The following is a 12623-nucleotide window of genomic DNA, read 5'->3' on the forward strand; positions in this document are numbered from 1 at the left end:
TATACCGTACGGGACATGACAGAGCAGCACTATATACTGTACAGGACATTACAGAGCAGCCCTATATACCGTGCAGCACCATATATACTGTACAGCACATTACAGAGCAGCACTATATATACCGTACAGCACATTACAGAGCAGCACTATATACTGTACAGTACATTACAGAGCAGCACTATACCATACAGCACATTACAGAGCAGCACTATATACTGTACAGGACATTACAGAGCGGCCCTATATACCGTACGGGACATGACAGAGCAGCACTATATACTGTACAGGACATTACAGAGCAGCCCTATATACCGTGCAGCACCATATATACTGTACAGCACATTACAGAGCAGCACTATATATACCGTACAGCACATTACAGAGCAGCACTATATACTGTACAGTACATTACAGAGCAGCACTATATACTGTACAGGACATTACAGAGCAGCACTATATACTGTGCAGAACATTACAGAGCAGCACTATATACCGTACAGCACATTACAGAGCAGCACTATATACTGTACAGGACAATATACACAAGAAATGTTCAACAAAACCAGCAATTATAGTACAGTAGTCACCAACTCCTAACTCATCCTTTACTGTATAGCCCCCCCCCCCAGCACTGTAACGGTTGGGAGATGGTGGTGCACTGACTGTTCTACTACTGTACTAGATATGCACTCCAGGTGTCTTAGTGCAGGCAGTGCACCACTGTCTCCCATCCTGTACTGTATAAGACTGCTGGAATGCATATACAGTACAATAGTAGTACAGTCAGTGCACTGCCATCTTCTATTCTGTACTATATACTACTGTACTGTATATGCACTCCAGCAATCATACAGTGCAGGATGGGAGAAGGCAGTGCACTGACTGTACTACTACTGTACTATATATCCACTCCAGCAGTATTATCCAGTACTGTACAGGATGGGAGATGGTGGTGCACTGACTATATACTACTGTACTGTATATACACCCCAGCAGTCTTATACAGTGCAGGATAGGAGGAGGCGGTGCACTGACTGTACTATTACTGTACTGTATATGAAGCCTCATCAGTGATCAAGTCACCAGGTACAACCCACCATCAACGCTTGGAAAAAACGTTCAGATACTGAGCAAAGTTCAAATTCCAAACGTTACTACCAGGTAAATTTTTGTTTGAATAATGAACAGTTCCAATCCATATGGGTTTGAGGTATTACTGTACTTCAAGACTGGATGCCAAAAAAGTGTTTAAGAACTGAGCAAGAGTTTGAGTTCCAAAGCAAAGTTTCCTTGAAAATGTTGTTTGAGAACCAAGGTACCACTGTATTAGATAGAGAGATAGGAGATAGATAGCTAACAAGCAATATGCGAGCAGCACTGCAACAAGTCAAGGCTGTAAATCTGGTGCTAGCAGATATCTCCCGACCACGGATTCTATATAAATATACAAAAATATCTATCTACAAAAATATAATCTGCAGCACTCCGAAGTAGTGAAAAAGTCAGAAAATTTATTCCATCAAAAATTCTAAGTGTACAAAAGAACATATGTGTCATAATAGAAAGTAAAAAAGCAACATACCATAAGGTAGCGTTTATGGTATGCCCTTTTCTTTTTTTTTTTTTTTACTAATTTTACATATTAGGACATATATCTTCTTTTGTACACTTAAAATTTTTGATGGAATTAATTTGCTGACTTTTTTCACTACTTCGGAGTGCTTCAGATTTATATTTTTGTAGATAGACAGATAAATCAGAGGAGAGGAGATAGATAGAATCTACTGCCTATTGGCCGTGCATTTATAGTACATGATATGTGAGGTCCTCCTAGTGACAAGAGGTGAGAATCATGCAGTACATGTAATAGTCCCCATACCATTCCTCCTGGCAGGAGCTTCTGCTTGGTCTCCAGGAATCCATTTACTATTCTATCATAAGAAGGATTCTGGGAAAAAATAAGTGTAAAAATGAACAAAATAAAAATACAGAAGCAACATAGAGGTAATGTGTTTTTCAGTAGATTTATCTGCACTTACCGGTGATAGTGGTGTGGGTAGATCAAGTGTTTTTGCTGGTCCACTTAAGGAGGCCACATTTAGTTCTGGCAGAGACTGAGGCTTTGCATCCTGCATAGTGAGGACAAATCCATTCTTTAGACATTTTTTCCCTCAGGCATTTATGGTATATGTTGTGGAAGTGCTAAAAATTGATGGAGGGTCTGGATGTTCAGACCCTTACGGATCACTAGAACCAGCAAGGAGAGACACTCACTAAATGCATTCTCTACCCAGTATGTCCTCACAGCAGGAGATGGGCTTCTATTAAAGTCTATGGGGCCCATCTTCTGCAGTGACATGGAGAGTGAAGTGCTCAGGCCTATGCTTCTCTCCATTGGTTCTAGCAATCTGTGGGGGTATATACACCCAGACCCCCACTGACCAAAGCTTTTGACATGACAGGTACAGTTTAAGATGGGAATATACATAGGGGAAGTTCTGAAGTGCCAATAAGCAAAGTATTAACTTGATGCAAGTTCAGAGGTTGGTATATACATTGTTAGAATTGTGTAAAGTACTTCTTAGTGGTCAGTACAGTATAAGGTCACAGTTGGGTTCAGGGTACAATACCCATTCCTGATTGGGGTCTATGTTGCCCACTATCCCTCCATTCAGTGGAGTTTTCCTTGTCTATTAGTCAGAGATGAATTACATAAATTACCATTTAATACCAGTCACCTATGGGCTGTAAATGTACTGCATGTGTCTCATCTATGGAATAACAGTGTGGGGATACAGAGGGAAACAAAGCACAGGGGCGTTCAGCTCTCCCCCGATGATATAGATCAAGATTGCCCAAAACTGAACTCCCTGAAATTACAGATGACATTACCGGAGCAGTGATAGGTGTAGTCTCAGGAATCAGGGACTGAAAGGGAACCAGGACTTTAGGAAGCTTATCCTCAACTTCAACCAATGGCTTCACCTCCTGCAGAGTAAACAATATAGGTGTATACATTAGACAGGATAGTGACACTGTACACTGGTCATACTGTATGTACACTACGTACCATAATGCTGCTCTGTGCTTTCTCAGTGGATAGGACGGGCAATGTAAATGCATCTGTAGGATCCATAGGAGATTTTCCCTCTGGCTGTAGCTTGGTATCTTCTAAAGTAGTTAGCTGAGTATCTACTAGGGTTTCCTCTGTAATCGGTACTCTGAAGCCTTGGTATGATTCCACTAAAGATGGTGAGCGCTGGTAAGCCGGCATGCTTTGCTGGGATGTAGTTAATGTACTGGGGTTTTCTAAAGGGGGGATCTGAAGATCTAGAAGATTTGGTGTTATCGGTGTCTGGGGCTCTTGTTCTGCTCCGGTTTTGTTGCTCTTGACATCCAGATTGTCCAATACCCCCCCAGACGTCTCCGTACTCCTCTGTTCTGTGGGGCCCTTTGTTTCTGTAGAAGATCTTCTGGAAAGTCCTGCACCCCTTGAACTCCCAAATTTTTGTGGAAATCCCCTTTTATCTGAGGGTTTCCTCTTTAGAGAAGGTATTCTCATGAAGGTTTCAGGTTTCTTCTGTTCCTTGTCCTCAAAGTCACTTTGCCTAAACAAGTTCTGTTCCCTCTAAGAAAGATAGAAAATATATATGAGACCTGGTCTTACTATATCAATCACACCCGATAATACACTCAGATAGCTGCTGCACGTTCTCATAGTCTGTTACACAGTCTTCAATGGGCATAAAGTTATGTACATCTCTCATTTACCTTTGCTTTAAAAAAATATATATACTCTATTGCCATATACTTTCCCATTAATGTTCAAGACATCATTTACTATATAAACCATAATGGATAGTGATGCCACTCCATTAAAAGCTAATGTAGGCCGGCAGCACATGACACTGATTGTTGTTTGGTTCCTGAATGCAACATGAAGCAAATTTCTAAATAGTCTTAATTAAAGATTTCCTACTATTTAGCTGCTCCTCAGAGAAAGATTAGTAGTCACAGTCTAACACTGAGAGCAAAATAGGAGGGAAGGTTACAAACACAGCACAAAGGAGAAACCTTAGGGGACAGTTCACATAGGCATTACACACACAAAAAAAACAACCTGTAGACTCTAGGAAAGAAACTAAGCAAAATTTTAATAAAGACCCAAGTAGAAAGTGTTTGTGCCCTGTAATAGGTACAAAGCAATAATTAAAATAAAAATCTTCTAGCAGATATCCATAGCCTTTAAGAAGGCAGCAGGTTTGTACAATGAAATACAGTATACTCAAAATGATGCCAATTCTTACCTTTGTTTTTCTTTTTAGCATCTCAAACTTCTCCTCTTGGGCCGCCAGCATCTTCTCAAATTCTTCTTGTTTCTTCATGAGGTTCTCCACATGTGGTACAGAGTCCTAGCAAAGAGAATACCATACATCAATCTATAAAAGCCTATTGGGGTTTATTTGTCTCTTAAGGGAACAGAGAAGGAAGCAGATGACTCCATACATTATGGAGGAATGGCAGTAAAGGGCTCACAATATACTTGCACATTTATATATACCAGAGAATACCATTGGTAGCAGGCTGGCTTCATAATAACATCAGCTCATCTATCAGTGTCAATGCGGGGACAGGGTAAGAAATCTAACCCAGAGACGGGTATAGAGCAGCCATGTTCTTACTTTATATACTATTATGCTGGGAAAAGGTTAAACATTATGTTAATACTTTAAGGGTGATTAACAAGTGCAGTGTTTGTTTGTTTGTTTTTTGCTGTAGACCTTCTTGTCACCATTATTACACATTCTACATTATTGTCCTCACCCCATAGTTGGAATCCATGAGATATGGTTCTTTAGTGTTGAGCCATCCATCGGCCTGTTCTAGGTCCCTGCACAGCAGCTGTATCTCCAGGTTTTCCTCATAGATCTCCTTCTTCCTCCTCCATGTGTCAGACACCAGCTCCATCCGTTCCGATAGCTCTTGGACCTTTTCTGCAATCTGAAACGTATATATGAATGAAATCAGTATCCAAGGCTCCATATCACATAGTAGTCCTAGTGGTTTCTCCTCTCAGAACTGATGGTAGGTTAGATATGTACATATGCTGGAATACGTTATTATATTCTGATCCCTGCTGGTTTGACTGCAGGATGTCTACTATAAGGGAAGGAGCCATAATTTGTATTTATTTATTTTTAGCACTGCAGTCCATCACAGTGGCGATTCTGGCCACACTAGCTGCGCAGGGGAACCAGAACTGAGCTCCATGAATTAATAGAGTTCTAAATAAAAATAAAAAAAACTGAGTGTGAGCTGCTGTAGTGTAGTATGCATGCATGCATGCCTCCTCCCTCCCCCACTCTTCCCTACCATGGCTATAGGCTATATAGACATTAGATACAGAAAACAAGGTTTAACTTGCCTCAAACGACATGAAGTGCTCCCTGTCCAGAAGAGACTTCCCCATCCTCTGAAGCTCCTCGTACTTCCCCCAGTGTCTGTCGATCTCTCTCTTGTATTCCTCATGGCGTTTGATCAGCTGTTCTGCACCAGCCACATCATTTGCCAGCTCCTCGGACACCATTAGAGCGTGGATCTCTCTCGCCCAGACTCTGATGTGATAGAGACAATCGGGTATGTATTAATGCAAATTTTGTGTGTCATTTTCCAAAGTAGAAACATGGCAACAACTCGTACGTAATAGAAACATAAAAACAATGGCTGCTGCTTTATCTTGGGATTTACAGATATATGCTCCTTCTGATTGGCTGGGTAGCCACACGATATGTATGGTCATATACTGGTCATGCAAATAATGAATGCAGAAGTGAGTGTGTTTGGCTGTGTCTGTCAGCTCTACAGACGTTGAATCATATCACTCGACAGCCAACACCTCCTCTCTGTAACTGTGCAGTGATCTATAGTGGGTTAAAGGGGTTAGATAAACCACAGCTACTTTTTTTTTTTTTGCAAAATCAGCACCCCACTGTCCTCAGGTTGTGTGTGGTATTACAATTCAGCACCATTCACTTAAATGGATCTGAGCTGCAAAAATCCCCACCCAACCTGGTTGTGGAGGAAAGCAGCCATGTTTTTCTAAGCCTGGATAACCCTTAATGGCTCAGTCTTGAACTGCTCAAGGATACATTCTAGGTAGTTTCCTTACAAGACACTTACTTATCGGTCTCTTCTCTATCACTGAGCACTTACATTAACTCGCCACAGTCACTGAAATACATCTGCACTTGTTCTGCTTGGGTGAGTTTTTCTTTCCTCTCCTGAGATCTTGTTAGCAGGCTGCCCCAGCTCCTGCCCACATCTTCCAGTCTCTCCGCCACATTCTTCTGGACTGGTGGGTGTAGCTGACTTACATATTGTCCCTGCTTAATAACTTGCTCCATTTCTTTTTTGATGGCCGCAAGATCCCTCTAAAATAAAATGTTGTCACATTAGAATTCATTAAAGTATAATAAAGCTTATGATTTAGTCAACCACATATGGTAAATGCAAATCAACTGGTGTTAGAAAATATTTTTAAATTACTTCAATTTAAAATTCTACAGTCTTCCAGTACTTATCAGCTGCTGTATGCCCTGTCGGAAGTGGTGTATTCTCTCCAGTCTGACACAGTGTTCTCTGCTGCCACCTCTGTCCATGTCAGGAACTGTCCAGAGCAGCAGCAAATCCCCATAGAAAACCTCTCCTGCTCTGGACAGTTCCTGACATGGACAGAGGTGGCAGCAGAGAGCACTGTGTCAGATTGGAAAGAATACACCCCTTCCTGTAGTTGCTCTGACCCCTTCATTAACAATAGTATTTTTTGTGGTACGGATCACAGTCCCAACAGGGACCCATAACACGTATGGGGGGGGGGGGTGTATTGGGTCATAGAAATAAATGGGTCTGCAAATCGATAGATATGTGAAAGTGTCTTGCTATATGCTATTATAAGCCCTGTGTATGATATGTAACGGGGTCGCCCATATACTGTATTTTGAGGAGAAATCACTTTGGGGTCATAAATGATTTAATGTGGGATTTGTAAATTAAAAGTTACTCACCTCAAAGCCCTCATGTTGACTTAGCAAGGTCTGCACCCCTGCAAGGTCATAACCATAGTCATCTGTGTTCACCGTGACTTCCTTCTCCTGTATCCAGCTAAGTAACTCATCCACATCATGATCAAACTGGTGGACCTGGTGGGCTTTACCCAAGACCTGAAAATAACAGGAAAATACTCAGTAATAATATAGTGGGGCCAGATGATCAGCAGAATGACTGACCAGCAGCTCAGACTACTATATACTACTATATACTCATGAAATGGCTGAATATTACATCACACTATTTGTACCCTAACCTATATACTAACTGGCGGGAAGGTTTCTTCAATCTTCTGGTGACTATACAGCACATACCTCAGCCCGGTTTTCGATAGCGCGGCAGAGGGCATCCCAGGTGCTGTTCACCTCCCTTGTCTTCTTCTTTATTCCCTCAGCCTGGCTATGAGACTCTTTCAGAAGTCCTGATGCCAGTTCATGTAAAGACAACACTTTGCTTGTACCCAATGTCTCTACTTCCTTCACAAAGTTCTCAAACTGTTTCTCGAACACCTGTGAAGGGAAGAGGCGCACAGTATAACCAGCAATTCAGAAGGAAAGGCAATTTATAAAGACCTGAGGACGTTGTTTCTGCAGCAAGCTACTGAGGCTGAGGGGAAACTAAGCAGAAATTGTAATAATCGTGCCATAATGAAAACAAAGCAACAAGTTTTGATATGTCATCCAGTTGTTGTTCAGTCCTGAGACCTACAGCTATTGCTAGTTATAGGCAGCAGTAGCACACGGCAGCCTGCTTCACTCCCTGTCCAGCCTCAAGATCCAACTCACTTGCTCCATTATAGTCTATGGAGTGAAGATCTAGCAGCCATCCAGGGAGTGTTGTGTGCTACTGTGCGCTTCAGCCAACTATAGCTAGCGATCGCAGGGTCCAGGGGACCCATTGTAATCTAAACTTCTGACACGTTTGGACGACATATCATTAGTTTGTATAAACGACAGTACAGTTTTAAGCTTTTCTAAATGTTAAAGGGATATTCCGTTCAAACATAACTTTTAATATGTTGCTGCATATGGTGAGACTAACAATTTCCATACTTGTTTTTATCTATTCAGTCTCCTTCCCCCAGTTCTGAGCTGCCGCTTTTTGCTGAAGACACAAAAGTCTTTGGGCCACATGTATCATCCGGCGAACGGATGATTTTTGGCGGAAAGTGCCGATTTGCGTATTATTTTATACGCAAATGGCCGATTTGCGAATAAAATATTCGGAAATCGGCACTTTCCGCCGAGTACGCCAGGGGGCGGAAAGTAGGCGGGAAGTGGGCGGAACGGAGGGCGCGGACTCAGAGTCCGCGCGATTTATCATCCGTTCCGCCCAAATGTACGCCGAAAACCTACTCCAGTCCTCAGCTGGCGTAGGTTTTCGGCGGTGCGCACCGGCGCGCACAGGATTTATGTACAGGCAGTCCGCCTCTACATAAATCCCCGTACCGCCGGACTTAATAAATGCCTCCCTTTGTGTGAGCTTTTCTCTCTGTCTCTCTCTTCTCCCCCTCCCTTCTGAGACAGCTGATGTAAACAAGTCCCTATCTCCAACTGTGTAGTAACTTTGTAATGTAAGGCTAAAAAGACAGGTTACCTTTAAAGTGGTTTTAGGACAAGCTTGCAGCAATAAATGTGAGTTATAGGACAACTATACAATGGTAAAATATAATCATGTCCATATAATGTGTAATACGTGTATGAAAAGACTTGCAGGTGGTTCACATGTTCTCCATTACCTTGATGCCTTCCAGATCTTGTCCAAAGTCATCAGATTGGGCTGCCGTCTTCTTGCTGAGCAGCCAGGCCTCTATGGTATCAGCTTCTTTTAGATACTGGAACAGCTGATATTGCTCCTGTAGGTGACCTCTGCGCAGCTCAGCTTTCTCCAGCAGGGAGTGATATTCGCCCAGAACAGACTGCAGTTTTGGGATCACTATTGAACTACAAGCAGAACAATGTATATTTAAATGTGCAAAACTGAACAATAAGATAGTTATACGTCTCTCAAATATTAGTTATCACATGAGGACAAATTGTCACCTTGCCTAATACTGCAACCTAACCACACGGGTTCCTGGCCAATGGTTATCCAAGTTACACAAAAAAAATTTGTACAGCACAAAAAAATATATATATATTGAACACTTAAAGGGGTATTCTGGCCACATCACTTGTGATAGCACTTATGATTTTATGCTACCATTGTGTGCTGTGGGTGGGATCACCAGTGAGAAGGACTACAGTTCTTATGATGCCACAGATAGACATTGCCTTTGTTTAATGCTGGGAGCGTGTCCCTCTTAAAGCAATGCTTTAATTACATCCCCCCTCCAATCTTCACACACACAACACATCTGCTACAGAAACTTTCCTCTGGTGTTCTCATACCCATGGTACACTGTGCTATTTGCAGCCCAGCATGTGAAACACAATCCCTTCTTAGACATTAAGAGAAGGAGTAGAACTTTAAGATAGGGTTCTACATGGAGATAACTACATCTTCACTGTACTAGAATCTGACACTTAAAGGAGAAGTTCTGTGAAATTCAAAAAAGGAAGACAGGCAAGAGGTGCGGGAAAATAATAAACAAGGTTTGCCTGTTTCACCCTATGTGGCATTGCACCTGGAAGAGCTGCAGGTGGCCGGTGGCTGTCAACAGGGCATGGGGTAGGTAAGTATAGTTTGTTTATTATGTTCTTTCACCACCTCGCTTTCTGTTTTATTTTTATTCCGTGGGAGGTCGCCTTTAATAAAGGTGCCCCCCTCTTCCTTACAACTGAACCCACCTTTTTCTCTAATGTGTATGTCAGACTCTTGTCTAATTTCAACTACACAGCCCTCGTGTTTTAGGGGAGATAAGCTGCCAGGGCCGCCTGCCAGCAGCTCACCTCTCCTTTCAAAGCACATGATCAGTTGGCCGCGCTGAACGTTTATGTATATGGAGTGAATGGGATAGATGGCTGCTGAGCAGAGATGAGCAAACCCTGAGCACGCTTAGGTTCATCTTAACACTCGGTATTTGATTACAAGTGGCTAAAGAGGTTTGATGCAGCCCTAGGGAGTCCTGGGAGATTCCACCACAGCCAATGTCTGTATCCATGAATTCCAGGCCTTCCTAGGGCGGCATGCAACATCCTCAGCCACCGTTTATCAAATGCTGAGTGTTCGCTCATCTCTACTGTTGAACCTGCTTTGTATTGAAACAAGAACCCAAAAACAGATATCTAAAGATGTTTTGACTTATTAGGCACATAAAGAGGGTGTCGATCTTTAAAATTAAGTTATTGGTTGAACATAATTTGGGGAAATTAAGGAAAAACTGAGGATGGTCAAAAGCTGAGCGTTACCTATAGTAATTACAGACTAGGTAGTTCATGAGGCCCCCTAATAAGTAACATAAAAGCTGAGCTAGCCGATGGCATATCAGCAGATTTATACACTCTACCTGAACAGCCACAGGCTGGAGACAATGTTCTTAGAATCTAGTAAACATCCTGTTCCCCACATGAAGCTCTCAAATACCGGAGGGTTTTATAGTTATTAATTCATACATATTGGTTATACCTTTCTGGATTGTCGCTGTTGCTCCCTAGGCTTCTTCCAGCGTCTTTGAGCTTGTTAATCCTTGCAGAGAAGCCTTCAAGGTCCCGTACGGTGGTATCTAATTTCCGCAATAGTGCCTGGGTGGATTCTTCATTTTTTCCATTGTCTGATGACATTATTATAACTGCCCTCTCTGCCATCCATGATTCTGCTTCTAAAAGCTGTTGGGAAGAGAAAGATATTCTCAGGGTCTTCAGACAAAGAATCACTACAGCTTAGAGAAAGCAACAGACTAGGACTAGTTATAGCGGCAATTCAGTCATAACTAGAGATGAGAGAATCGGGTTCGAGTCAATTCGAACCCGAACGTTCGGCAGTGGATGCTGAAGTTAAATAAAGCCCTAAGGCTATGTGGAAATCATGGATATAGTCATTGGCTGTATCCATGTTTTCCAGACAACCTTAGAGCTTTATCCAACTTCAGCAGCCACCGCTAATCAAATGCCAAACGTTCGGGTTCGGATTGACTCGAACCCGAACCCGGTTCGCTTATCTCTAGTCATAACCTATTTACTCACCTCGGTCAGAAACTGCTGGGCCTCACAGGCCTGGCTCAGCCTCTTCCGTCTCCTTTCTGCTTCAGCTTTTAAAGTTTCCGCAGCCACTTCCAGCTGATGTAATCGGTTATCAATCTCTTGGCTGGCAAAATGGTTTCCTCTTACCAATTTCCTTCCGGTGCCCATCACAGCTTTGGTCAATGCTTCTCGACTGCTGATTTCATTTTCTAAGTTCTGGCAAGCAAAATGTGTAAGTATTACGTATAAAGATGAACACATCCTACAATATGAGTGTGCCATGTTTAGATCCTGTTACCTGGTGCTTTTCCAGTAACGCCTGAGCGGTGGTCAGTGACTGGCCGCACTCCTTAGATGAAGCAAGAGGCATCTTGTCTTCGATCCATGACAGTTCATCATCAATGTCTCGGAAAAACTGATCTAATAACTTCCTGCCTTCTAGAGCGGCTCTGCACTCCTGCAATGGCTCGTTTAGACTCTTGTACCTAACAAAAAAAAAAATATATATATATTTTTTAAAAAAGCATTTCATGAAAAGTTATGAAAAAATATTTTGCTTTCCCGCCCTTAGCGACCAGTCACCACCTATTAAAAGCAAGGACAAGAGTGTTTTCCACTGACGTTTTCATCCAATATATTAGCCCCACAGGGTTCCAGCATTAGGAAACATGCCCACCATGTTTACTTATTTTTAGAATGAAAAAAATGTGAATGATGGCGATAGGGATAGGGATAAACAACAAATTCATTACAGATGACAAACCTGTGAACTAGAATCCGGACTCTGTCTTCTATTTCATCTGCTAGGAAGTGACCCTCCTGTCGGAATTCACGGGTTTTATCTGCCAGAACTAGGAGCCTCTCTCCGTGGCTAGTGATGTCTTCTTCAAGCTCGCCAAGTTTCTCAAGTGTCATGAGATCTTTACCTTTATTAGCAGAGTCCAGCCTGGCTTCCACCTGATCCAGCCATTTTTCAGTCTCCTCTAAAGTTCGTTGAAACTGAAGGGCCTGAAAGACAAGTAGAAGTCTACTGTAAGGATCCTATTACACTAAACGATTATTTGTCAAACTTGGCCCATTACAGATCGTTCTGGCTGACTCGGTGTAATAGCGCTTGTTAAAAGACCAAAAGTCAGCTGATCGTGGTCTTTCAACAGGTCTGCTGCCCATTGCTCCGTGTAATAGGAGTGGCAGTCTTCTCTCTTCATTGGGCCACCCGGATGATCTAAGGATTGTTCGGGTCGCCCCTCCTGCAGCTCCCCGCAGCCTGTGCACACAATGTACAGACAGTGAGCAGGGAATGAGGAGGAAGCAAGCGCAGAGTTGACAGGTCAGTGCTTGCTTCCTTCTCTACATTGTGCCATGTAAAGCAGGCCTAATTCACAGTATTATAAT

At 42.5% G+C, this 12623-nt stretch overlaps 1 protein-coding gene across 5 annotated transcripts in view; it reads right to left on the minus strand.

The window, feature by feature from the left end:
* Positions 1-12623, minus strand: part of SPTBN5 (spectrin beta, non-erythrocytic 5) — a 226477-nt gene that overhangs the window by 85435 nt on the left and 128419 nt on the right. For all 5 annotated transcript variants that reach the window (XM_069950563.1, XM_069950562.1, XM_069950566.1 and 2 more), the window contains 15 exons: positions 11992-12236; positions 11527-11713; positions 11232-11444; positions 10675-10874; positions 8846-9050; positions 7422-7616; positions 7065-7220; positions 6214-6431; positions 5426-5615; positions 4825-5001; positions 4308-4412; positions 3071-3628; positions 2893-2988; positions 2040-2129; positions 1880-1948 (listed from right to left, as the gene is read on the minus strand). In XM_069950563.1, the coding sequence (XP_069806664.1) occupies positions 1880-1948; positions 2040-2129; positions 2893-2988; positions 3071-3628; positions 4308-4412; positions 4825-5001; positions 5426-5615; positions 6214-6431; positions 7065-7220; positions 7422-7616; positions 8846-9050; positions 10675-10874; positions 11232-11444; positions 11527-11713; positions 11992-12236 (2904 nt within the window). The remainder of the gene's footprint in view (positions 1-1879; positions 1949-2039; positions 2130-2892; positions 2989-3070; positions 3629-4307; positions 4413-4824; positions 5002-5425; positions 5616-6213; positions 6432-7064; positions 7221-7421; positions 7617-8845; positions 9051-10674; positions 10875-11231; positions 11445-11526; positions 11714-11991; positions 12237-12623) is intronic.

This window comes from Dendropsophus ebraccatus, chromosome 13 (assembly GCF_027789765.1).
Source record: "Dendropsophus ebraccatus isolate aDenEbr1 chromosome 13, aDenEbr1.pat, whole genome shotgun sequence".
Taxonomy (NCBI): Eukaryota; Metazoa; Chordata; class Amphibia; order Anura; family Hylidae; genus Dendropsophus; species Dendropsophus ebraccatus.